At 40.9% G+C, this 27,388-nt stretch overlaps 2 protein-coding genes across 6 annotated transcripts in view; one reads left to right on the plus strand and one right to left on the minus strand.

Moving 5' to 3' along the window:
• The first annotated feature begins 16,835 nt into the window (after positions 1–16,835).
• Positions 16,836–26,025, plus strand: METTL21C (methyltransferase 21C, AARS1 lysine). Of its 4 annotated transcripts, XM_069007669.1 has the most exons (6): positions 17,070–17,091; positions 17,194–17,259; positions 21,090–21,241; positions 22,549–22,691; positions 24,238–24,355; positions 24,922–26,025. In XM_069007669.1, exons 3-6 carry the CDS (start codon positions 21,100–21,102, stop codon positions 25,314–25,316), a joined length of 798 nt encoding a protein of 265 aa, XP_068863770.1. In that variant the 5' UTR covers positions 17,070–17,091; positions 17,194–17,259; positions 21,090–21,099; the 3' UTR covers positions 25,317–26,025. The 4 variants fall into 4 exon arrangements, with proteins under 4 accessions (XP_068863781.1, XP_068863759.1, XP_068863770.1 ...); XM_069007680.1 differs by lacking the exons at positions 17,070–17,091; positions 17,194–17,259 and adding an exon at positions 16,836–16,932; XM_069007658.1 differs by lacking the exon at positions 17,194–17,259 and having other exon boundaries at positions 17,022–17,091.
• TPP2 (tripeptidyl peptidase 2) overlaps positions 25,730–27,388 on the minus strand; it is a 52,962-nt gene continuing 51,303 nt past the window's right edge. For both annotated transcript variants that reach the window (XM_069007648.1, XM_069007638.1), the window contains 2 exons: positions 27,191–27,310; positions 25,730–26,565 (listed from right to left, as the gene is read on the minus strand). In XM_069007648.1, the coding sequence (XP_068863749.1) occupies positions 26,476–26,565; positions 27,191–27,310 (210 nt within the window). In that variant the 3' untranslated portion in view covers positions 25,730–26,475. The remainder of the gene's footprint in view (positions 26,566–27,190; positions 27,311–27,388) is intronic.

The following is a 27,388-nucleotide window of genomic DNA, read 5'->3' on the forward strand; positions in this document are numbered from 1 at the left end:
AGTCTTTGCTCACGTAAAACTGTGCCAGTGGACTTTTCTAGCCAAGAAATGAGGAGAGTATCCTGGAAACACAGCAGAGTAAAAGGGAGAATGGGGAAGAAATGGACAAGTGAGGTGACTTCTCAACATCTCTATTGCTGTACAATGCAAATGTGCTGTATCTGTGTACTGAATCTGGCTGGCAAAGGAGCTGCAGCACTCCTGCACAGGACAAGCCCTCAAACCACAGGTTTCATTCCTGGTGTGTGAATACCCTGTTGATTGATTTAAATGAGGCAGCTGCAGGACTCTTGGTAGGGTGGGAGCCTCTGTGCCAGCACAGAATGGTGACTGGAAATAAGAATGTGGCTTGTCTTCCTTCTTCACTTCTGTTCCTCTTCCCACCGCTTCCCACCACACAGTGCCACTCTTTCCTTGCCCTCGCTTGGGTGCTGGTCAGCCACTGTGCCACACACAAACCCTCTCCAAGAGGAGAAGTCCCCTCTCCTGTAAGGAGAGGGTTACCAAGCTCAGTGATGTCATAGCCAGTGAGTGTCAGGGCCATGGAAAAGGCTGGGAGGTGGCTGGGGAGGCAGGCACAGCCATGGGGAGCAAATCTCCTGCTTGCAGTGGTGGGAGCACCAAGGGCATCCACTTTTTGACGTGGAGGTGGGTGAACAGGTGGGTGCTACTCTGCCAAGCTCCCCAAGACTTGGATTGCTGATGGCTCCCTATTGTGGAAAAACCCTTGAGCCAGTGGGAACCATCCCATGTGTCCATTCAGGCTGTCCCCTCCTGCCTCACAGAGAGCTGAGTAGGTCAGGCCTAGGATCAAGTGATTGGAATTTTGATGCTTGACTCAAGAGGGTCTCATGGCTCACTTGAAACTAAGCCTGAGCTAATTAGTCCCTGAAGACAGCAGGTCAGAAATAACCTGTCTGGCTCTGGGTGGCATGGTGAGAGACTGGGATGAGGAAAGCTCATCTCTCCCATTCTGTGCTCTCACCTGGCACATGCCATGAGGTGTGTCTTAGCTGGCTCCAACCCAGCACTGCCTTGTCTGCCGAGGGGTGAGGGACAAAGGATTTCCTAAATGCTTTTTCCTGAGTTATTTTGGTTCTGCCAAAAGCCTCTTGCCTTGTGTTCAACTACTGTCATTGTTCCCCTGGATCAAAAACTGGAGCAGCTTCTCCCTGCACATGCTGGGCACTGTTAGGGTTAACTCCAGGTGCTTGGCCAAGTCAGCTCTGGCAGCAAGAGCAGAGCCTGCAGGGCCACCACCTCTTCCTTCCTGTCACCAGGGGTGACACCAATTGAGACAGCCCGTGGACTTTTCTTCACTTCTGTCTCACCTTTCAGCAATGCTTCAGAGCCCTAAGTATAGGGAAGGGAGGTTTCCAGGGACAGGAAACACCAGGCATTTCAATGTTTCTGATAAATTGTACTCACAATGGAAAAAATGAATATCATATTTGTATCCAGAGATCAGAGCAATGGAGTTAAGTACAGAAGTCTCTCATTAAACAACCATCAGCCTGATGCTGTAATTGGTATTATACAGAAACCATTATACATATATTGAATATAATTATATCCTTCTTACACTTAACATCTACTTTCTGACTTTTCCTCCTCTGGATGAAGCAGGCTGTTGCTCTCTTGCTGTCTTTATGATTTTTAACTTGGCTTCTGCAATGAAATAAAAAACCAGTCCTCACTTTAAAAATATGTGGTCATGTTTCTTAAATGAAACAGTGTGGTGCTGAGAGTACCAAGACTGTAACTCAAGTTGCTGATCACAAACAGCCAAAGTCATTTTTCTATCAGGATATTGCCTTTCACTGAACCTGAAGATTGACTTACAATTTGTTGGACCATACTTATCTGTTGGACCATGGATGTCTGTTACATTTAGGAAGAGTGATTAGCAAATACTGGCAAAGCATTCTCCTAAGTAATATGGCACTATTACTCACTGCTGAATTTAAATGATAAGATAAATATTACACCCCACGAGCTTAGCTGTATGCAGGTTTTGCCTCTGTTGTTTATAACATATTTCTAAAGTAGCAGATAAGAATTTTGGTGGTTTTGGAGCTGTACTTTAGAACCAACAAATCAAAGTTCCTTATTAAAGGAGCTTCTTCTATTCAGAGAAGCATAGCTAGATGTTAAGCTAGAAGTGCAGAAGAAAACCTTTAAAACACTGCAAGATAAGAAGTGCGTTTGTAGAAATTGTCCCCTTCAAATGAGGCTGTATTTGTTTTGTCATAAAAAATAATCATTTAAAAAATTGAAAGTGCTATTCTTTTAGAGGGATTTTATACTGCTTTGGCTATTGCTGGTCCTAGGTAGCAGCTGACTTGAAGAAGCTGTGCTACAAGGCTTAAGATAGTCATGCCAGCAGCATTGCTTTTAGGAATATACATTTCCAAAAACTAAGGTAATGACTATCTGGTCCTGAATTCTCCCATCAGTCAAGCAGCAGAGAAATGTTCTTCTAGTCAGACCACACATAAACCAGTGACATGGTTTTCTGCAGAAGAAAAGTGGCCACAGAGAATGCTCTTAGACAAATCTTCCTGCTTGCACAGGTGTATCAGAGGTCATGAGACCCGTTTGGTGGTAGCCTTTAGAAGAGAGCCCATAGCAGTTTAGTGTTCAAGAGAAGGGCTTGAAATGATGGAATAGCTTGAATCTGCATGGGGAAGCTGACAAGAGTTGGTAGAGGCAACCTTATCCTCATTAGCAACATCTTAAATCACTGCATGAATGTCCTTTCTCATGTTTCCTGCACAGATGCTGGAGATAATTCTGAGTCTATAAAACTTTGCTGGATATAGCTCTGTTTGCAGGCTCTCATTCCAGTTTTGAGGAGTAAGTACATTCTTGTCCAGTCTTCACAGAGATATAGTTTGGAAAAAACAACATGCCAAAGCAGTTCTCTTCCATGTGGTCCTCCTTCAGCATAGACAGCGGCAATATCTGTGCCCACCAAGTGTCACACACTCACACCTTTCAGTTTACAAATGTTTTGAAATGTCGTGGGGGTGGGAGTAGGGTGCCTGCCTACCTATGCTATTTTTTCTCTTTAAATGAGCATTTGCCCTTTAATCTTGCTAAGAAGCACAGTTTAACTTAGAGGACACTCAACTGTGGAACTTGCTGGCTCATAAGGGGTTGTAGCAACTTCTTGCCATGTAAGTCTCAGTCTAGTGAGGCACCAAGGATATGGAAAGGTGTCAAGTAATGCCACCTCATGCTCAAACACATTTGTGGTTGTCATTCAGCAATGTGCTTGCATATATTTTTCAATTTAATCTTATTGGGTTTAATGGGATTTGGAGTGTCCCTAATGTTTGTGCTACAGCTGTGCAATCGTCTGATTTGCAGCTTCAACCAGAGGCTGCACAAAAGCAAACTGCTCAAACCTGCTTTCACCCTTGCACCCAGCACCTGTGACCCTCTGCTCCTCACAGACCTCTGTAAAATGAAGACTGCACCTCTTGGCAGGTTAGATAAATGTCTGCCAGGAATGGCTCAGGTGTAGTTTCTCCTTCCTTGGACTGGAAGAATGGCCTTCCACAAGCAATTGCAACCCAATTTTCTGAAATTTCTAGGAGTTAGATGATGGTTAGACTAGTGGATGACAAGTACAGCTACTAGCTAGTAACCAAAACTGAAACAAATCTTAAATATTCTGATTTTTCTGTAGCTGTTAAACTGTTCTAATTTTACTTAGGTATCACCTCCAAGAAGAGGAGACGGGGGAAAGAGAATGTTTTCCTGTTGGAAAGAGAATGCCTTTCAACTTACTGATTAGAGGACATCCTTTTTTACATACAGTCCCATTTTACCTGTTACTTCTCTCAAGTGTTGACACAGACAGAAAAAAAGTCTAGGTCATAAATGGCAATCATAAGCCTCTGGGCAGTTAAGTCCAAAATGTCTATCTTGTGAACTCCTACCCTAAGCTGTTGTTTGTCCCTGGCTACATCTCCCCTGTAGCTCCATTTTCATGGTAAAATTTCCATCTCACCAGATGCTGCCCATAGATGCAATTAGTCAAATCCAAATGTTTTTGTCTGAGCACAAGGACCAGTGAATTTCCCAAAGAGACATTTTTCCATCTCTTTCACCTTGTAAGAAGAAGACTTAATTTTAAGTTTACTTCTTGCCTCCTGTCATACTTTGCTTCTGAATCCCTACACTGAACACATTTGTGGCATCCTTGTCTAGGTGATGGGGGATTCAGAAGCCTCTTTCACACCAGGGGTGCAGTTACAACAAGAGGGACTATGAAAAACTGTCTTAAAAATAATCATCACCCTGTAGGCTGGATCGCCATTTGGGGAGGTAAGAGAAGGATGGAATAGAGATAGTTTCCCCCATAAATCATCTAGTTGTGGGTTAAAAGGGGCTTTCAGTTCCCAAATCTTGTTATTTTTCCAGTGAGATAGCTTTATTTTGGGGAGTCAGGCTTATACCTTATCTTAAAACTTAGTATCTTGGCTCCTTCTTTAATCAGCAGAGATCTGTTTGATGCAGTCAAGGGAGCCTGGAGGATGATGTCCCACCAGCACAGATGGGCTTCAGCTCTTTAATGTTGGCTCCTCCTGCCATTTGATACTCAGGGCAGATGAGACATCTGCACGGGGCTGGTAGACGTGATGCAAGATGGAGAAAGCCCACATTCTTTTTGGTGAAGCAACTGGATGCCAATGGGGATACTCCACAACACCCAAAATAGCTTTAGACACCTGCTTTAAGGCTACTGAATCCTGGTTTTAGAGATTAATTATTTCTAGATTCATTGATTTTACAGAATATATCTCCATGCACTGGAGTGAACTGAACTCCCACACTGATGCCTGAATTTAGATGTTCTCACCTTGTATTGAATCTCTCATTCCAGCAGGATTAAATGGCCTAAACATGAGTACCCCACCTGGACTTGTGGCTGCTGCTGCAGGAGGGTGAGAGTCTCCCAGCAGTGCTGTGTCTTCTCTGTCAAACCCATGCAATTATTGCAGACGTGCTGAGGTGCTTCAGACGGCTTTAGGCATCTGTATTTATTTGTAAATTATCTGTATTTGTATATATTAAAGCCACCCATGTCCTTACATGGCTGTAAGAGTGCTCTCAGTGTGTTCACTGCCAGGAACACTCTGACGTCCCTGGGAGGGGAGAGCCAAGGTCTGTGCTGATATTATTCACAAGACTTTTATCATCTCTGCTGTGGGTTCACCACTGGCTCACACAGGCAGCACTGATTCACTCTGTGCTTATTTTGCACTGCATTCTGTTTTCCAGTGCAAAAAGCACATTGGAGGCGGATGCTGAGATTCCCATTTTTTATCCTACAGTTTTCTGACCTGGTGGTTCTGTCTAAGCAGTATGAGCTGTGCCCTCTGTCACTAACAGCACCCTCAGAGATCCCCCAGTACTTTTTTTATTAATTAGAGCCACACTGTCAGGTTATTGTATTTTTTTTTTGCCAACCTAGTCCTCAGGAGAGATTTGTGAATTTTATTTCAATATTCAGTGGTTTGAAATTCTTTTTTTGGCATCAGCATAGACTTTGCAGAGTGGCAGGATGTGTACTGAGAGTCTGAATAATTCAGATAAAATTCGTCCTTGGCTTTGTCTGACAGCCTCTTCGGATGAGAACGAACACTACCCTCTGTGCACTGTAGTAAAGAGATAGGGATAACAAGAGACATCTTGACCTGTAGTGAGCTGTGACAGGAGGGAATAAACTAAAGAAATTAATGGGGATCAATCCCAGGCTAAGGAGGAGAGAGTGAAGGTCTTGACATATTTAATTGTTTACAGTGTCTTCTCTGACTTTGCAAAGAGATTCGCTGGATGGACATAGAGAATTGTGTCTGTATACTCCTGCTGATGAGCACGTGGGTTTTTCAGTTGTGAGACAGCAGTTCGTGTAGTTCCCATCTCTTGTTTTACCTCAGTGATCAGGTTTAAGGATAACAAACTCCCTTCCAATAAACCTGTAATCCCATGTTGCTGTTTCATGCCAGGAGAGGAGTAGTGGGGATAAATGAAACCTCCCCGCCGAGGTGCTGAAAGGTTTCCATTGTCAGTTTGACACAAGCACAGGAGTGATACAGGAGAGCAAAGATGACACCCAAACATAAAAAGGTTTGGGTAAACTTGTTATTTGAGAGCACATTATTGTGCTCACATCCTCCCCAGTGCCTGTGTGACATTGCAGAACCTGGTCAGCAAGGACTGAGGAACCCCATCACAAGTGCCTTTGCAACAGATACCTCTGCAAGTGCACAGCAGGAGGACCAACAGCTGAGAGAGAACCACATCCATCAGCAATGCGGAGGGAGGCACCCCGGGCTGATCACTGCCTCCTGAAACACGTGCAGGGGGAAGCCACATCAGGAGCAGAGGAGCTTTGGCAGCTCACATGGCACTACCCCTAACAACATTCTTTAGAAGAGCTGCATTGCAGAAGCGATAATTAAAACCAAAGTTATTCTTCTAATTGAATTTCATAACTCATGCATGGATAACTGCCTAGGAAATCATTTACTGCAGAACATCCGTAATAGCTATTTCCATTTGAAACAGCTGGAGAGAGCTCCTTGCAATCTGAGCAGTGCATTTCACTGTTTGAGCAGAAAGAGAAACAAGATAAAAGTATCCACACAACGGCACAGTTTGGAGATACGTGAGTAATAATTTCCCTGCAGAGAGGTTTCACACAGAGCAGTGATACCAGAGCAGGTCACGAACACTCAGACAAGTGTGAGCATCACTCCCTACCACCCAAGGACACAGGAGCAGAAAAGCAGAGCACCTGCCAGTGACAGCAAGCTTGCAGGCAGGAAGGCTGGAGCTCTGGGATGGAGAAGAGGATGAGCATGGGACACAAAACCAGGTTTGGAACACCAGATGTAGTTGTCCAGGATTGCTGATTAGCCTGTGCTCGGTGGCACGATCTGGTTACTCATGGCATACATTTCACTTGAAGATAATCCCTACATTGCATAGCTACTCCTCCTCTGAGCTTCTGTCTGTGCTGCAATGCTGCAATTGCAGTCCTCGAAGAGCTTTTAAAACAATTGTGGTTTTGACCAACTGGCTTGAAAATGGAGGCCTGGAACCACATCCTGGGAGAGGAGGAGGCCAACAAAGTATCTGTGGGGCCCATCACTGGTATGAAATGCATAAAGTAACCCCTCATCTTTTTGGTGGTGCTGGCAGGGAATCATTTTAACCTTGATGCAATAGCTATCCTAAAATATTTTTTTTGAATAGCCTTACAAAAGCTGCCAGACAAATCTTTCATAGCTTTAAGTGTTACTGGTACTTTCCAGATAACGTAATTCTGCTTTTTCTGGGCCATTCCTAACATACTGCAGCCACACTGCATGACTGCAGAGGCAGTGGCACAACAAAAGGTTTTCCAGGGCTGACTTCCTCCCTGGCACTGAGTTCCTGGGCCTTCTGGCCTCTCACCTTCACAAAATGCACCAATAAGGTAGGTGAAGCTGAGGAAATAAGCTAAGATTCAGCTGTCTTTCTAATAAAATAAAAAAAAGCCAAATCTCTCCCTTCAAACAGTCAGACTTTGATTTATGTCTCTAATTTGTGCTTCTGCAGACTAAAACCAGGAACTAATTCTGATGTCCTAAAGAAATCGTGATGGGTACACTGCCAGCAGTTCCCTCTTCAGTGAGCTAGGAAGGACTTAATGATCACTTCTGACTGAAGATGTTTGTTAAACATCCAGATTGCAATCCTTTTAAACTTCTGTAGAGCCAAAATCAGCATCCTATTCCTGCCTAAGAGATGGACAGCACAGGTTTGCCTGTGAAGCAGGTGCACAGCAAGACACAGCAGATAAGGCTGTACTGAATTTATAGCCCATTTATACCTCCAGCCAGCAGCTAAAAAGATGTGATGATAGACACTGGAGCTCATTAGATTTTTTAAAAATAAATATTATTCGTGACTCAGGATTAAATTCTGCAGTTCCTGCTTGGACAAACGTGCTGAGCTTTCAGACATACGACACGCTGCAGCACACAGATCTTGATTAAATCCAAGTGAAACTGGAGGTTTCGGAACTATCCCTTTTGCACCCAAACTCATTCTATAAATGGAGAAACGGAGAGGCAAGAAAAAAAACTTTTAAAAAAGCACAATGCCAAATGTAGAAGATCCCTCTTAAAGATAAACTTGGGAAAAAGTACGAAATATATGTTTTTTGCAGTCCAAGGCAAAAAAGCCCCCTGTCTCCAGTGACACAGAACTTTATGGTAACCATCTGACATTTCCACTATGGTTTCAATAATGTCATCAAGAGTCTGAGGACTAATTGAGGCACAGACCTGCTTTGATTTGCATTAGATTTTTTGATTTGCACACACAATAGCTAAGGAAACAGACTGTATTTGTATTCTGCATCTGTATAGTGAAGCTCATACAAGTCCAGGTTTGTTAAAAATCACAGGGATTAATGGTGGGCTTGGCAGTGCTGGCTTAACAGTTGGACTCGATCTTAGAGGTCCTTTCCAGCCTTAATGATTCCAGGATTCTAAGTCAATAGAGACTCTTCCATCTAATATTTTTTAAATACTTCTAGTATTAGTCTGCAAAGTCTGATTTCTGAATACTTATTCCTGCTGCAAAACAAATTGCTTCATTATAATATTGCTTGAGCTAGTCATTCATTTGAAATTACTTTAAATACACTCTTATTTTCCTTCTAGAGAAACACCACATTTCTCACAAGGGGAAGGGAAGCAAGGAGACTCTTCAGTGGGATACCATTAATCAGAACCTTCATTCTTGCTATTCGGCCATTTAATCAACCCTCACCACAACAAAACCCTCATTGGCTTCAGCAGCTTTACCTGAATAAGAACTTGAAGAATTTGTTGCTTGGCAAATATTATTACAACAGGGGATAATTATATATCCTACAAAAAAACCCCAAAACAAAACCAACCGAAACCCAACAAAACAAAAAATCAAACAACCCAACAAAAACAAAAAAGTAAGCTGTTAAATTATAGCTCTGTCAGTGTTAATGGTGGTAACTGTAATCAACCAAAGCCTGTAGCCCTGGGAGTGGGGTGTTCATCCTTGACACAGCCAGCTTCAGCTGGTCCCTTGTTTGTGTATATAGTAACCAGCCCCAAACAGATCGAGTAAGGGCAGCCCCTGCTGCTAAACTTCCAGTTCAGCATATTAAGACCATCACAATCTTAGCTCTATAAAAAGCCACATGGAATTAGTTCAAGATCTTTCCTTGCCATTAGGAAAAAATAGCAGATGGCATTGAGTCCTTCTCTAGACAAGCAGCAGAGAAATGGTAGAGGGACCACAGGAGGTAAGAGAACACCCCATGGCAAGGCAGGGGGCTCCCCAGCAAAGAGCTTTGAGAGAGTTCAGATGAAAGTTCAGCTTTAGTGACTTCCATCTGCAGGAAGCAGCAGCTCTCCAAACAGGTGGGATGAACAAGTAGATGAGAAAGAGGTGAAAAATCTGTCCCTATTTAAAACAGAGGAGAACTGAGATTAATGACAAAATTCAAACTAAAAAAATAAGGCAAACAGCTTCAGATTTTGAAAAATTAACTAGAGAAGGTTTGAATATATCCTCAAAACTCACTGCTGAGGGAAGCTGAAGTGTGTGATTTTATTAAACAGGAATTAATCTGTGTCAAAAAAAAAAAAAACAAACCATGGACGAGTTATACTGCCTCTGCTGTCAAGATATGAAAATGAGGGCAAAGGATCTGATTTGCCCACGACTTCACGCAGTCAAATGCATTTTTCACATGCAGCAGTGCCAGAGGTTGTGCCTTTCTGTGCCTTCCCTCTGCAGCTGTACCTCTCTAGCCAACCTCCCTGTGCAAGTGTGTGGCATCTAAATGGTCTTTACTATAGTAACAGACACTTATGGAAGCTGGACAAAAAACTCAAAAAGGAAATTACTAGTTAAAAAAAAAAACAAAAAACCAACCTGTTAATTCTGGTATTAGAGTGTGCACTGAAACAATACTCCAGTCCTCAAAGAAAAGTGAAGGAAGGTCCTACTCAGACCACCAAAAAATTTTGACTCACCTGTCCCCTTGTTTTTCTTGCAAGACAGGAAGAGCTCTTGGTTTAACAGACAACATAGATGGACACAGAACACATCTATCAACACATCTATCATCACAGGAATGAGGCTCTTTAGGCTAATCCAGAGCAGCATAAGTTACAGAGGAAGGTTAGATTATGGAAATAAATCCTCAGTTTGGAGTCCCATTCCTCACCATCTTGGCTCTTGCAATAAATCCAAGTGATGCAGCACTGGTTTCCTCAATAGCTTTACTAATGAGCTGCAGTGCTTGCACTGCCAGGGAAGGACAGAGCAGGCATTAAATGCACAATACACAGCTAACAGCAGTCAGGAGCTGGTGACAAGGTGGGCACAACCCAGTGTCCCTCTTCTCAGCATAAAATCTTGGAGCATTTCTTCACTCTTCCATGCTCCTGAACATGAAAATCCCCTTTGTGTCAGCACAATTTAAAATAATTACTTAGAATCACAGAATGGTTTGGGTTGGAAGGGACCCAAAGATCATCTAGTTCCCACCCCTTTACCATGGGCAGGGACACCTTCCACTAGACCACGTTGCTCAGAGCCACATCCAGCCTGGCACTGAACACCTCCGGGGTGGGGGGAGGGGACATCCACAACTTCTCTGGGCAACTTGTTCCGGGTTACTTGCCTAGCAACACTCAGCTGTACTCCCCTCTTTGAGACGTGTGTCATCTCATTGTATGTGCAAATAAGGTTAAGCCTGATTAACATGAAACATTGAATCAACTAAAGAAAAAAAATAAAGTTTTTGTCAAGCACTGAGACAGGCTGCCCAGTGAAGTGGTTGAGTCACCATCCCTGAACCAGGCAAGCAAAAGAAGGTATCTACCAAGGAAAATGGATTTCTTATTTTAAAAATAATGAAAACAGTGTGTTTGGTTTGAGGTTCATATTCAGTGTTATCCTACATCTTTCACTGCCCTTATTCAGGAAGGCCACCAGAATTAACTTTGGGTATTAGTGACCTTAAGCTGAGAATTCATTCCACAGCCATAATGAATTGGAAAAAAAATGCCGAACACTGAAGATCATAGAATGCTTTGGGTTGGAAGGGATGACCTTTAAAGGTCATCTAGTGCAATCCCTCTTGCAATGAGCAGGGTCATCCTGAACTAGATCAGGTTGCTCAGAGCCCCATCCAACCTGACCTTGAATGTTTCCATAGATGGGGATCTGTCCATCCCCCAGCATGTATAGACAACAGGGGTTGCCCCGACCCAGGTGCAGCACCTTGCACTTGGTCTTGTTAAACCTCATAAGATTCCCATAGGCCCACTTCTCAAGCTTGTCCAGATGCCTCTGGGTGGCATCACAACCTTCAGGTGTGTCAACAGCACCACTCAGCTTGGTGACATCTGCAAATTTCCTGAGGGTGTACTCAGTCCCTTTGTCTATGTCATTAATGAAGATATTAAATAACACTGACTGGTCCCAGTACAGACCCCTGAGGGACTCCACTTGTCACCAATGTCCATCTGAACTTTGAGCCATTGACCATTACTCTCTGCGTGTGACCATCCAACCAATTCCTCAGCCACAGAACAATTCACCCACCAAATCCACCTCTCTCCGATTCAGAAAAGGTTGTTACTGGGGACCCTGTCAGAGACTTTACCATAGTCCAGATAAATGACATCTGTAGCTCTTCCCTTATCCACTGATGTAGTCACTCCATCATAGAAAGCCACTGGGTTGATCAGGCAGGACTTGCCCTTGGTGAAGCTGTGTTGGCTGTCTCCAGTCACCTCCCTGTTCTCCATGTGCCTTAGCACAGCTTCTAGGAGGGTTCTGTTCCATGATTTTCCCAGGCACAGAGGTGGCGCTGAGAGGTTGGTAGTTCCCAGGGTCCTCCTTTCTACCCTTTTTAAAGATGGATACTATGTTTCCCTTTTTCCAGTCACCTGGAACTTCCCCTGACTTTTCAAGTATCATAGGGAGTGGCTTGGCAACTACATCAGCCAATTCCATCAGGACTCTGGGATGCATCTCCTGGGATCCCATAGACTCCTGGACAATCAGATTCCTCATGTGGTCATAAACCCGATCTTCACTAACAGTGGGAAGCACATTGCTCCCTAGTTCCTGTCTTGTGGTCCCCTCACTCAAGGGGTGTGGGAAGAGAGGCTGTCAGTGACGACTGAGGCAGAAACATTGTTGAGCACCTGAGCCTTCTCTTCAGCTGCTCTTACCAGTGTGTCAGCCTTGCTTGCCATGAGTGGTACAGTTTCTTTTTTCCTTTTCTGGCTGAGCTATCTGTAGGGCCCCTTCTTGTTCTTTGCATCCCTTGCCAAGCTGGGGTCCAGCTTTGCCTCAGCCTTCCTCACCTCACCCCTACACAGCCAGACTGTGCCCCTACGCTCTTCCCAGGACACCTACCCTTGCTTCCACTGCCCATGCATTTCCTTCTTGCCCTTTAGTTTAACCAGCATGTCCCAACTCAGCTATGCTAGTCTCTTGCCTTCTTTGCCTGACTGATTGCTCCTGGGAAGCACAATCACTTGTACTCTGTGGAAAGTGTCCCTAAAGATCTACCAGGTCTGTACTGCTTCCTTGTTCCTGAGGACACTTTCACAGAAGGTCCTCTTTACTACCTCCTTGGAGAGCTGAAAGTTGGCTTTCCTGAATTTTGCTTTCCTAAAGTTCAGGGGCCTAACTTTATTCCTCACTTGACCCATATCTCTCAGGACTGCAAACTCCACCAGCACATAATATTGGAGGCAGCCTGGGCTGCAGTGATCAACATCCCAGAATAGCCTGCTTGTGTGGGTGACCATCAGGTCCAGTATCACATCCCCTCTGGTAGGTCTGTGTCAGGAAGTTATCCTGCATGCATTCCAGGAGTCTCCTGGATTGCCTAGAGCCACCGTGCAACTTTCCCAGCAGATTTCAGGGTGATTCAAGTCTCCCCTGTGAGCACAGTGCCTCCTGTAGCTGGAGCAAGAAGGCTTCATCAATAGCTCCCCTAAATCTGGGGCCTGTAGGCACCAACACAGCTTTCTCTTTGCTGCCTTGGTCTCTGGTTCTCGTCCCAGGCTTTTGACCTGCTCATGGCTGTTCTTCAGAGACAACTCTCCACACTCAGTGCAGCTCTTGGTGTAGAGGGCAGCCCCTCCCACCTCTCCTTTCTCCCCTGTCCCTTCTAAACAGCCATCGACAGTTGTACTCCAGTCATGGGATTCATCCCACCAAGTTCCAGTAGTGGCAACTAGGTCACAGATTTCCAGCAGCGCAGTGGCTTCCAACTCTTCCCGTCTGTTTTCCATGCTGCCTGCTTTGGTATAAAGGCACCTCAGCTGAGCTGTCGGCTGTGTCATCTTCCTAGAGAAATAACCCTTAATTCCTGTGACATATTTCACTGGTGTTTCCCTGTCAGGGATGCCAACCTGGAATAAATTCACCTTGCAGTTGTTTATACTTCAGCAGACCATGCCAAGACCATGCTGTAGACACTTAGCTGGCTGCAGACAGATGTCTCCAGCAACAAGAATGAGGAGAATCTGCTCTAGAATTGTGAGCCTGCCATTTTTCATCAGTCATTCACCAGGTCACCCAGGCCCTCCCACAAATCCTGCAGAAGCTCCAAGACCATGAATGTTTTAATTAAAGATTCAAAGCACACACTGAAAATAGGAGACAATGTCTGAATTCCTATACTAGAAAAAACAATGTTCCATTTTCACTGGTTTTGTTTGGTTGGTTAGTTGGTTGGTTGGTTTTTTTTTCCCATTTCCTTAAAAAAATGCAACAATCCAATTGTGTTTTTGATTACTGATGTGGTTTTACAGGTATATAGCTGTGGTATATAGCTGTCTCTGGTGCCATTATAATCTCTTTCCTAGGTGGTACTGAGTTAGAGACTGTGTATTATGTGGTACTTGTCAGCACTGAATTTCATTTATCACATTATCACCTCTCATAACATGTCAGAGATCCTTCTGGAACTCTGCAGCTTATTTTACTTTTCACTGTCTTGAATAATTCTACATTATTGCCACCACATTATTTTCCACTAGCGTTTAGGAATACACTCAGCAGCACAGCTCCTCCTGGGTCATTGCAAACCTGACCATTTATTGCCTCCTAGCTGTCAAATTATTAAAACAAAAGATAAAACACCTTCTCCCAACAAAGCTCAATTTCTGTAAGGATCTTTAGTGAGTGACCTATGAAAAGCCTGTGGAAAGCCCTGGACACTGTAAACTGGAGGACCATCCATGACATCTTTGTAGACACTGTCAAAGAACACACAAAACCTTCTGTACCTCTTATTTATCACCAGCCCTGCTGTTCCTCTTAGTTTAACTAGCACAGATGTCAGACTTACTTGCCCCACTGCTCCCTATATGCCTCCAAGACCCCCTTAGAAATACACCTCACATGTGTACAATTTCCTGTGCTTGGGTATCAAGCCTACTTTCAGATGCAGGCACCACACTTTGGTGTGGAGCTGGTAATACCACTGTGGAGTTCTGAGTAATTACCATCTGGTCCTGTTCATCTGTGGTTATCAATTTAACTGACAAGAATATAATTTAACCTTTATGGCTTAATTTTGCTGTCTTTTGGCACAAATCTGGCAGGCTTCTTGCTCCTGATATGTTAAATGACTGTAATCCCTGTTTATCACAATCATGTAAATTTTAATATTTTACATCACTTTTATGCTGTAATTGCTATTGTTAACAGCAGAGGAACTTTTAAATTTGTTCTAAAATTGAAACACCACAATCTATAATCCAATAATATGAATACAGTTTTACTCTGCCTATACACTGAAGAGAATGCTACTGCTGAGTTCAGTGACAGAGCCAGGAAAAATACTCTTCCCAGCTTTTCTGATAGTTTAATAGCACTAAATGGGAAAAAGACCCACACTACCAATTAGGTTTCACATTACCAGACTTAACACACCCCCCAAACCTATGCAAGCTACACAATTCACATTAAAATACACACATTCTAAAAATACTTGAAGTTTGCTTTACTTCATCACATTTGGCAGCCTGTTGCATTTTGTCTTCCACCAATGGTCTAGATGGCAAAATTCCCATGAGTGTTTAGAGAAACAGAAAAGCCAACCAAATAATTCAGAACTTTGTGGAATTGGATGTTGAATTAATAACTGAAAAATGCCCTTTTACACACAGAACTGAGGTGATGTAATGCCCTCAGCCTGCCCATTCACAGAAGTCTGGAGAAATTTTAATTCCATGGGGCTACCCGTCCAGACAACACTCATTTTCAATGTTAAACAAGAAATAATTGGAGGTTGAGTGTGGAACCAGAAGTATTTATAGAAATTATATAGTAAATATATGTCAACAAAAGCTACAATTCAGAGTATCAGTGTTGATTCCTCCATGAGTTATAAAAAAAATGAAGCCATGCCTGCATTATTCATAAATAAGCTGTAACACTGTCCCTACAGTTGCTATCCTTGCTACAAGAGACACAACACAGAGTAAGCCCATTCCTCTGATTTCATTTAACAAATAAACTGTTTATGTCCAGCACCAGCCCCATTCCAAAGCTTAGGACAGAACTTTGACAGCAGCACCAGTCGGAGCTACATTCACCCCTGGTGACAAATACAATAAATATGCCAGTGGGAACATGCCTGCTCAAAAGACCACGTCTTAAAAAAAGCCATGGCAGTCATTCCAACAGCAGCTTATCTTCATATTTCCAATAACAGCTACTGACCTACCTCAGGACCACTCACTTGCACTACTTGTAAAGTCAGGCAGGTCTGTGGAATGCAATGTTTACAATATCAACTTAATACAGTCAGTATCTTAATACTAGTTCTCAAGTATAAATGAAAAAGTATCTTTTAACTATCAAATTTCAGAGGAAATAAACTGATGAGCATTTAAATGTGGAGCCAAGTGTTTTCTGTCCTTGGTGTGACTCCTAGAGACACACAGCAGCCGACACATGGCACAGCTGCCATGACACAAAAGGTTTGTTTTTTACCTTTGCCACTCCTCAGAAGAGCATTGCCCGAATTCAAAAGCTGTTCACTCCAAAATGAAAACACCCATAAATTGAGTTAAAAATCTGCATTCCCTCTGCCTCCCCCATTTCTTTCACCAGCCTTCAGCTCTTCATTTATTATCCAGGGGTTATTTTCTAGACTTTCAAAGTAGCTTTTAAATTTTTCTGTCCTCTAATGGGATTGAATTTCTTCTGGCAGAATCTTTGCAAAGAAGGAGAAGGGAGGGCAGAAGGGCAGCAAAAGAAAAACGGGAATATAAACCTCTCCAGTTCTTGAGATGTGTAAGGAATACACATCTGGTTCATCTTCAATATCTATGACATCCATCTGTTTTAAAACAATCAGCTGGAAGATCTTCTGATGAAAGTGGGCTTTTCATGATTTTCATTTGTTTTGCACCCTCTTTCACTGGATGTGACCTGCACTGAAGATGATGAGAAAGTTGTTTTTTCCTTAGGACTGACACTTCCCCATACTGTCTGTGACTCAGGATGAGGAGGGTACCCAGAGCTTCCGCAGCCAGACGTTCAGCAGGACAAGGAAGACTTGACCTTTTCCTGGTAGTGGGAGCTTCATGACCTTTCCCCTGTGCTTGGGCTGCTGCCAAGTGGCCACACTCATTATTTATGCGCTAGTTTGCCCACAGTAAGTTGCTTGCATGGTTCAGCTCTGCTGATGTAAGGCGAACACAGGGAACGTGTCATCTGCAAAAACAGAACCAGAGTCTGGAGGAGCCAAGAAAGTTTTGTATGCTTGGGACTTCAAAGTCTAAAATAGTTTTGATTTTGTACTGCACATGTGGAAGACTTAAGTGTAACACGGTAAGTTCTTTGAGCACTGCCTGGTAATGTTACTCTAAATAACCTGCAATCCGACTGGCTGGAGGGGAAAGTTATTCTTTTCAGGTGCACGCCTGTATAAAAAACCTCTGGAGGGTGCATCCACCCACAGGAAACTTCCCGTGGTCTCTGCCACATCAGGTACCCACAGAGCTGCCCAGCTAACCTCGCCTGACATGCCTTTGTGTTCCCTGCTAACTAACAACAGAAATACCTTTGTCTGAATTCTTGTATTTCATTCAGGTCAGCTCTGTGAGCCAACAGAATCCAGCTCTCTGTTCCGTGCAGAGTGACGGTCACTGGCCTGCGGTATTTGGGTGCATTTACTTTGGAGATTCAAATGTCACATAGATTTACTGTAGTGATGTTCCTAGCAGTGACATTTCCTTTATTTCCTACCATTTATACTGTTGGTGTTTTTTTTTAACCTAGTGCATGATAACATGAGAAAATTGCATGAGCTCTAAGAAACAGATGTTAACATATGGTTAAGTGTATGGTTAAGCCTGATCTTGCAACGAACAGACTGCAATTGCATTTTCCATGTAAGCAAATGAAATTGGCTTTTGCCCAAATATTTCAGACTAACCCAGACTACACTGTGCAAGTCTGTGCTGAGATGAAACACATTTCAGCAGAGTTGTGTTTACAGCTGAAGACCCAGAGACATAGCACTGCTCACTAACCTACTTTTTTTTGGCCACGTAGCTGGATATTAAAAGCTCTTTCTGAGCATCGATTTCAGCAGTTTAAGAGGCACAAAGTTTATTCTTACAGGGGATAAACTGTTACTTTAAGGTTTATCATCATCTTACAATTTTCCCCTAAGTGTTTCATTACCTTGTTAATTTTATGTAATATTGTCAAATAGATATAGTTTTGTGAATTATTCTTTCTTCCTTAGGTTCTGAAGAAATCAAATGTGATTTTCTAAGTTTTGTTCATGACAGCTTAAGACTATTAATGAAGTAAATACTGGTTTAAAAACTCTGAAAGAATTTAGATAATTATTTCCCAACATGACTAATTTGGAAAAAAACTTGGCTGCTAATATTCAGAAAGAGCCAATATTTTCTAAGGGAACAGATTTTGCTTGCAACGTCATCAAACTAAAATTCTTTTAGAGATATATAATTTTCAGTAAAATATGGATCAGGAAAATGTCAAAACAGGGAAAAATGGTTTTTTTTTGTAATTCTAGGAGCGCAGCAGCAACTTGAACATATTACACATAGAGAATGCAATAATGCAAACATTACCTATTTGCAAACAGCTTCTCAATACCCACTTGTGCCTGTAGTCTTCATGAACAGTTTGTCATTTAAAATGATAAATAAAGCTGTACATCATTAAGGCCAAGACACTAATAGACTTGAATTCTTGGTTTTATAAGACTAAAGCTCTCCTGTAGTTTGCAGCTAAAAAAAGCCTTACTTTTAACTCCTATGAAATATATAATTGAATAATTATGGCAGTAGAATAAATGTGTGTATATATCCATATATACACACTTATAAACCCCTTTCTGTTTAGCAAAAGCTACACCTCTACAAGATATTATTATAGCATCTAGAAGCTCCAGCCATAAACCAGAGCCCAGTGTGTCAGGTGACATACAAACACAGAGTGCATAGTGCTTATCCCCCCAAATCACCACCTAAGAACTCAGGTAACTGATGGACTTAAGGACCACACCAGCAGCAGGGTAACCACTGGTGCGGATTTTAGGCCTCCTGATCATTTTAAGGGATTTAGTAAAACCAGCAAAGTTTCTTTATAAATATTTAAGCCGATTCCCATTTTAGGGGAACTCAAAGGACAAAGTGAGGGAAAGCGTAACAATTTTTAATTTGAAAATGTAACATAACAAGTCTAATTGAGTTAGAGCTCTGAATGATAATAGGGTATACATACATATCAGGATCAGAGATACAATTTTATTTGCTGTAGGCCCTTAATAGATGATTGACAAATTTGTATTTATTAAGCATGATTCCAAGCTATTTTCTGGAATTCACCCATAGCCAACTGAAATTTTGGCCTGTTGTAGTAAGAACTTGTTTAAGCAAGGAAAAAAATACAGGGGGATCACTTTCCACCCAAACTGACAAATTAACAGTTTACTCATTCAATGAGCCTTCTGGTTTTATACATAGTAAAGTACTGGACAAAGTAAAGTTTTCTTCTGCTTTTTAGTTCCAGGATTGGCTTTTTCACTTAAATAGCACAAGTGTCATGCAAAAGAGCCTTACAAAAAACCTCACCAAAACAAACAAAATACTCACCCAAAAACCCCCAAATATGAGAATGTAGTGCTCTGCATATTTCAATACAAAATGTTCAGAAGACTATATCTTCAACCAAATGCTTCCTGGCTGTAGCCATCACCATTTCTGACAGATTCTTCTCTTTTCATTATGTAATTGCACAAGTCTGAAAATATTTTCACAGAGATTTCCTAAAACATTAAAATATGAACAGATCTTATTCTAGCTTATGGCATGAAAAGGAGCCATTGCTCAAATACAGAAGCCTATTTTTGATTAAATGAGAAATCATTGCTGTTGGAAGAAGGCACACTGTCACACGTGGAATGTGAACATGGATGCACTCACTCATGTCAGGAAATGCAGTAACTGCACCATTAACTTCAGTCTCTTACCTACCATCATCGTACCTTGAATCACACACAATGGGGGAAAGCCAGATGGAGACCCTCTGAAGGAAAAAAAAACCGTGCAGAAATAGATTTAAAGCACTTTAAAGCACTCTTTTCTGTAAGAGTACAAAATCACTGCCAAGACTGAGCAAATGCAGTGTCAGAGGAATTAGAACAGAAAAATCATGTCCTTGTGAATAAACACAGCAGCTGATATAAGGAATGTATCAGGTATCAGTAGAACTGTAATGGTGTCAATATCATGTGCAAATTAAATCACCCATATAAGTCAGCAGTCACACTGCTCCTTAAAAAACTACCTCTTGGCCATTGCCAAAGATTTACTCCTTTCCAGCCAGGATATCTAAACCAGCCTCCTGCAGTATGATGCAACCCAAACAAATGATACAACACTTTGTCTGCAGTGCCTGTGGCTGAAAAGAGCAAATACGTGGTCTCAAGAATGAGCAGAATGGACAAATGTTATTATCATGGATAAAAACATAGCTCACTCCAGCCATCGTTATGTGGCAAAGGTGAGCTTGTACAGCCTCTGGCCAGAGCAAGTCCTGAACCTTTTGCTCTTTAAATATAGATGCATCTGTGTATATATCTACAGCTATCTATATGTACCTCCACACACTCACAGATATATGCATATACATAGGTGCTTCACTGAAGAAAACTCTAGTCAAGCAAAAAATTTCACTGACCTATTTCTCCCCAAGCAAATCTACATCAAGTCCTATTCCTGCTCGTATTGATGGTCAGCTGGTATCAACCAGTTCCTTCTTAGGTTGGGTGCTGCCTGTACACTGAGGAGGCACAGTCATTCATAACAGAGTTATCCAAAAAGCCTCATGGATTCAATCTTCTCACTGCAATGATTTCCTGACTGCCATCTGCATACTCTGCAGTTCACTGCATTTCAGTGTAACTGAGTTAGCTGTTCTGCAGGAAAAGACAGGGAAGAGAAGGCAACGCTATGCAAGGAGACAAAACCAAGAGCACTAGCTGCAGCAAATGAAACAGTTTTATCTCTGGAATCATAAGTCCCAAGTTTTTTGAAAATAGTAAATTACACAGCTAAAAAGTCACAGATATGAAAAGACAGTTATCTTTCTCAGCTATTGCTTCAACTGATAAGAGTAGCTCAATTTTCAGACTGACTAGTGGTATCAATTCAGTGACATAATGTCAAGCTTCTGCATAAGTGATAGAATAAACACAATAATAAAAATGAAAAATGAGATATAATAAAAATTCTGATAGCATTACTACATTTCCAGAAACTGCTTGTACCACCCAGTGGAGTGGAGCTGTCACATTTCATCCTGTCCCTTCAATCCAACACTGGAAAAAAAAACCCAAAAGGCCACCAAAGCCCACCCAAACTACTCAATCTCCTTTTCCAGTCATATTTCATATGAAGAGAGTGCCTGCAAGATTTTATAGTATTACTTTTCCCATTCTATTTCAGCTCTTTTGCCATGATCTCTGCACAGCAGCCACTATTCCCCAACAAAGCTGAAAGAACAATGGACTGCCAATCCGAGGAAGAAGAAACCTGTGAAGAACAGTGTGACTCTGAAAACCACACTTGCAGCTCCAAGCATGTAGAATCCAACACAGGTTTAATCCAATTTAAATACTGCAATTGCTATGGCATGCTAGCATATCATATTTTGATTTTTGTCAGTCTTCAAATAGAGTAGATGTCATCATGTCCCTTTTCCTTTGATATCCAATTTTCCCCATTATTTCCCCTTATGTTTGCACATATTATCAGATCAAATTTACAAAAATACCCCATTGCCATAATTAAGATATATAGTTAAAAAGGTCTTTGGATTTTACTTAGACATCTAAGAATTATTTCTCAATTACAATCAGAGATATGGTTATAATATGCATTGATTGGGCTGGCACTGTTAAAGCTGTATTACAAATTTCAACAGGCTAAACTGCTCCAACAGCTTCCAAGGATTCCAGGCAGGCATCAATTAAAATTCCTGCAAGCCAGAGCAAAATTTTCCCTTGCAGTTAATTCTACACATATCCTGCTAACAGGCTTCCAACCAAAGTTCAGTCATTCAGTGTCCTCGTTCTCAGTGACATCAGATGGAACAGTTCAGCACAGATCTGAAAAACCTCACCCACGAGCCTCCTTGCTATGAGACACCCTAGGACAACTGTAGCACTGACTAGCTGAACCACATTGTGTATGTCAACATAAAAGCGTCTTACAACCCTCCTTCTGTGGAAGGATGCTTAAAAACAACCACTAAGAGTTAGGTTTTCTTCAATGTGAGATGCAAATCCCAAGTCCTTCTTATGTAAAAAGCAGCTTGCTGTTCTGGAGCTGCTGGCCTCACAAACAAAATCTACAGCACAAACACCGAAATACAAGCTAACTTGGTCCTGAAAGTCTTCTAGCTGTTATTATATGGAATATAATTTTATATTCCATATAAGAGTTCTATATTTGAATTGTTAGCTTTTCCTAAAAGGCTCATTTCTATCTCTAAATTGCTCATTTGAATACCTAGAAGGGCAGGAAATGACCATTGCTCCTTTCACTCCCTGGCCAGACAGACTGTTTTTGGACAGCAACTAGTCTTCACTAAAGGGGTGGTCAGGCACTAGAACAGGCTGCTCAGGGAAGTGGTGTAATCACACCACCCACAGAAGTGTTCAAAAGATGCATAGATGTGGCATTTGGGGACACATTTTAGTGATGAACATAGTGGTGCTGGGTTGGTTAATGGTTGGATTTGGTGATCTTCGAGATCTTTCCCAGCCTTAACAATTCTATGACTCAAGACCAGTGTCCTGAGAACTTTTCTAGTCTATGTGACCACACATACTGTTTTTGTAAAATACTTTTTACCCTTTAACACGTTGCTCACACACACGAAATCTCAACTTTTCTCTCACAGGCTCACCAGTAACTCTTAAAATACTGCAGAACTGGGTTCCTAGAGTTTCACACTACTTTGATAAGGAGCACTACACGTACGCTGGCCACCAGATTGCCATTCAGGAGTCCATAGAACACTTTGGAGCTGTGGTATGGCCAGGGGTGAGTACACAAGACCACACACAGAAAGCTGACGTAACACAAGAGCAAACCAAGACAGGACAGCAGCACACAAATATTAAGGAAGCTTTCTTAGATGATGCTTCTGACAATGGAAGTTTCCCTTCCATATGCCGAATTAAGTCCTTCAGCAAAAAGCTCTGCGTTAGGGTAATTTGCCAGTTCTTGCCAAAAGGACTACAGCACCAAAGGGTTTGTACATTGGATGTAGGGATTGAAAAAAAATTCAGTAAGGGAACTCAGGAAGAAACATTCAGCTTCCTCCATGCTTCCAATCAGTCGCCGCTGGGAAGTAAATAATCAGCAGTATAAAAAGGAGGATGAAAAAGAAAACTGTGAGAGATTAAATAAGTAAAGGATGTTATAATGATTAAATATACTTATTTTAAAGAAAAGGCTGGAACAGTTTCATTACAGTATGGAAAATCATACTTGTAAGCAGTTCTTCAGTCTCTGCTTCTCCTGCTTTTAAAAACAAAATTTTATGCAGACTAAGAAAACTGCCTTTGAGGGAAGAGAGGGTCAACTGATAAAGACATGAAAATTAGGATTTCAAACTTTTTCAGATCCACATTTATTTAAAAAGCTCACAAAAAAATGGCAGACAATTTCAAAACAATAGAGAGCATATGGGTGGGTGAAACAGTATCTTATTTTGAAATGTCAGATCATCAATTCGCACATTAATCAAGTGTCAGAATGCAGATGGTAAACTCTCCAAGAAAATTGAGAGGTTGCACAAATTGGACTGGTGATTCATTAGCTGTCAGCTTTCCCAGAGCAGGTAGACAGTTTTGCATTATGAAAAGCTCAAGAGTTAAAACAGTAACACAATTCTAAAGAAGAGAAGTAAAAGGGGGAAGACAGTTTCTTTGGCATCAGTTTATGTTGTTTATAAACAGCCCATTTATATTCTACTAACTGACAAAATCTTTACAAAGGCCTGATAATATTTCCATACAGTGTTGTTCAGTTTTTTTCCAACGGTTATACTATTATCAATAAACAAGTGTTGAGTTTGTAAATAACCAATTTTTAATATTTTGTTTGCTAAAAAAATTGTAACAAAAAATGTTTTCAAAAAATCTCTGCTGAAGCCTGAATTTACTTTATGATAGTGATAGTATAGCATAACACTTATGATAATAAACCAGAACATTATTTTCTACATATTGTTAAACTTTGCTGTTCTGACTGTATGGTTCACATCTTAACACTGCCTATCCTTGTGGGTCCCTTCCAACTCAGCTTGTTCTATGATTCTGTCTTGAGCTGGCAGAGGACTCATGCAGAAGTGTGTAGTAAATCCATATCACATAAACTTAAAACTAAAAATAAACTGCTTTAATTTTTTTTATATATAAAAAAAAACAGGATACATCACAATTCTTCCCATATTACATTTTTGTTACACCTTTCAGTGTTGCTCGTTATACTAAAAAAAACAACACCCTTATATAAAAACATCTAATGAATTTTTGTGCAACTTAGCTGTTTCCCTCTTATGGATATGTGTTAACCATTTTAGGCACTGGCTTTATCTCAATATCTGGAATCAAATCAAGAACAATTCAACCTCAAAGACAAAAAAGTTTTGGAAATTGGTGCTGGAACAGGCTTGCTTTCCATTGTGGCCTGTATCTTAGGTTGGTAAACTTGTATTTCCTTTTGGATTTCTAGTGAAAGATGATCTAGCTCTGCCCTTGTGACTTTAAGGCAATGAAACAACAGTTGAAGTAAACTTTGTCACTGTTTTTTTTTTTTTTTTTTTTTTTTTTTTTTAATGAAAATTATTGTAAAATACTGTTTTGTTAACCAAGTAACTACCCTAGTTATTGGGGAGGGGGAGGCTGGACCAGTTATGTAGATTAAGTTTTATACATGTCCAACTACATGCCTATGCATTTTGCCCTCTCTCAAGTGAAAGGATGAGAGGAAATAGCCATTAGTTGTGCCAGGGCAGTTCAGATTTGATATTAGAAAATTTTTTTTATTTTACAGAAAGGGTGGTTAGGCATTGGAATAAGTTGATCAGGGAGGTGGTGGAATCACTGTCTCTGGAAGCATCCAAAAGGCATCTGGATGTGGGACTGGGGGATATGGTTTAGGGGTGGTTATGGTGGTGCTGGGTTCATGGTTGGACAGATGATCCTGAAGGTCTCCTCCAACCTTAGTGATTTTGTGAATTGAAACAAACTCATGTTTTCTTTAGGAGCTCACGTTACAGCTACTGATTTGCCTGAAGTTCTTGAAAATCTCTCATATAATATTTCAAGAAATACGAAGAACTTGAATATGCACAAACCTGAAGTGAGAAAACTGGTATGGGGAGAAGGCCTCACTGAAGACTTTCCTGTATCAACTTACCATTATGATTTCATACTGGCAACTGATGTTGTGTACCATCATGCAGCTCTGGAGCCCCTGCTAGCAACAATGGTGTACTTTTGTAAGCCAGGAACAGTATTACTATGGGCAAATAAGTTCAGATTCAGTACAGACTATGAATTTTTGGAAAAAGTTTGCGATATATTTAATACAACTATTTTAGCAGAATTTCCAGAATCAAATGTCAAGCTGCTTAAAGCCACAGTAAGAGAGAATTAAAGAGAGAACTATTACTGATCTTGATTTAGTGGCAGCACCTCACAGTTTGGAATGCTTTCCAGGATTATGTTGCACCTTCTGTGCATTTATGGTTGTAAAGTTGCAGTTGCATCTAAGTTTTGCACTGCAAGTATGGAAAAACCAGCAAGGCAAAAGATACAGCAATTTGTCTCTGGTTGATACATACAATCTGTTCAAACTGACCAATTCCCCTCCACTGAAGAAACAATGTTAGTAAGAAGGCTTTAACAAAAAGCACTGATCTTCTGGGCTGCACTGAACCTCTGTTGTTTGTAAGCTGCTTTCTTTCAGCAAGTTTTATTTATGTACTCATCCAGAAACCAATAGAATTTTTAGCTTCATTATTTTTATTAATTATAAAAATCTTTTAAAGTATCAGAGTGAACATGGTGGTTTTTTGATCTTCAACTTTGCACATTTATTCTGCTGTGTTTTATATTTTTAACATTAATAAACATCTATGTATAGCTTTACAGTATCTGATCAAGATGTAACTGTCTGGCACTTTTATACATGTATCAGCCTGTCCTACATCCCCAGCTTCACCGGGATTTCTGAGTTTGCCTGAAATCACTCCAAAATGAAGATTTACAAGAGTACTATGCATCAGCAATTCTGAGAAATGTTGTGACAGTTTTGAGAGGTTGAATTTTTCTTAAAAACATTAAATGTAAACTCTTGCAAACAATACAGGTGTCCATTATTTTCATCTAATAAGTAAGATTGTAGCTACTCTTGAAGTAGCTTTAAGGCCTTCATACAATTGAAATTAAGATCAAACATGTTAAAATTCAGTGTACCGTAAAAAATACAGAACTTTTACAGGTTTGCAGTTAAAAGTAACAATTCAGAACCTAACATGCATGCAGTAATTCTTCCCAAACTAATTCCAAATCCTCAATGTTGGCAGTTCTGGCACATCCATTGCCAGCAATGGGATGCACAATAAGGAAACTCCCTGATGACAGGAGTTAGGTTAACAGGTATTAAGCCATACTCAGGTGCCTTTACTGATAAATACACACAATTTAATAATCAGCATTCAGTAATGAAAACATGCGTTTGAATAAAAAGTCAAATTTCTCTTTTCCTATCCTGTCCCATATAAAATCATTTTAATTTTACAATTTTTGATTCTCTAGAATACACAATAATCAGGTGGATACATGACAGGAAGCCAATTTGCAGTGAAAGTTGCACAATGAGTCCAACCAAGCAACTTCATTAGCTGAAAAAAAAAAGCACACATTAAAAAAACGAGTCTTACTCTTTTTTAACATCTAAATCTAAACAAACACTGCACTGATATCAACATCTTACTAAAAATGTCTACTATCAGAAAGACAACAGATTAGAGATCTGGTGAGCTTTGAATTCCTCAGTCCTGAAAGGGGGACCCCTCCTCCCCATTCTATATGATCTACATTCTCTAAATGTAATGCACAAGAATTTAATGATAGGAAGTCCCACTGATTCTCCATTAAATTCCACTAGCAGTAGTTATGATTAATAATAGTAAAAAGTAACAGTGGCAAACAGCAACATAAGGGGATTTTTATGCAGGTATCTTTGACTAAGTTGTCCCTACTTCTTTTATGCCTCAAAGTAAGTTCCAGAAAGTAAATCTGCTAAAAAAGACAGTTACTCTCACGCGAGTTATTCTAGAGAAAGGAAGAAAAAAAATCACTATTTAAAATGAAGGCCGAGTTACAAAACCTGGAAAAAGTTAAAATGTTACATTCAGTGCTTTCTAAAATGAGAAGACTACAAAAAATTCCAAAAGACTTATATCTGACTTCTGAAAGCTTATGCAGCAGGAACACAGCCCCATTACTTGAGCAAACGTTCCTTACCTGAATGCAGTTTTTTAAGTTGTCTTTTGTTGGCTTTTCTTCTGCAAGTTTGGTGGCAAACTTGAGACCTCTTCCATACATTTTATTTACCAATGCATGCTTATAGGCAAAAGTCAAAACCTACAATGCAAATTAAAAAAAACCCGAACAAATTAGGTATCTTAATATCTTACAAGGCTTAACAAGTAATATCAAACT

The sequence above is a fragment of the Aphelocoma coerulescens genome, chromosome 1, assembly GCF_041296385.1.
Source record: "Aphelocoma coerulescens isolate FSJ_1873_10779 chromosome 1, UR_Acoe_1.0, whole genome shotgun sequence".
In the NCBI taxonomy this organism is placed as follows: Eukaryota; Metazoa; Chordata; class Aves; order Passeriformes; family Corvidae; genus Aphelocoma; species Aphelocoma coerulescens.

Bases quoted from the DNA above. Each gene is read 5' to 3' on its own strand.
- METTL21C (XM_069007680.1), top strand. From the start codon at position 21,100: ATGATCTCTGCACAGCAGCCACTATTCCCCAACAAAGCTGAAAGAACA. The intron at 21,242-22,548 runs GTTTAATCCAAT...TTTCTCTCACAG, and splicing joins GCATGTAGAATCCAACACAG to GCTCACCAGTAACTCTTAAA. The intron at 22,692-24,237 runs GTGAGTACACAA...TAACCATTTTAG, and splicing joins GAGCTGTGGTATGGCCAGGG to GCACTGGCTTTATCTCAATA.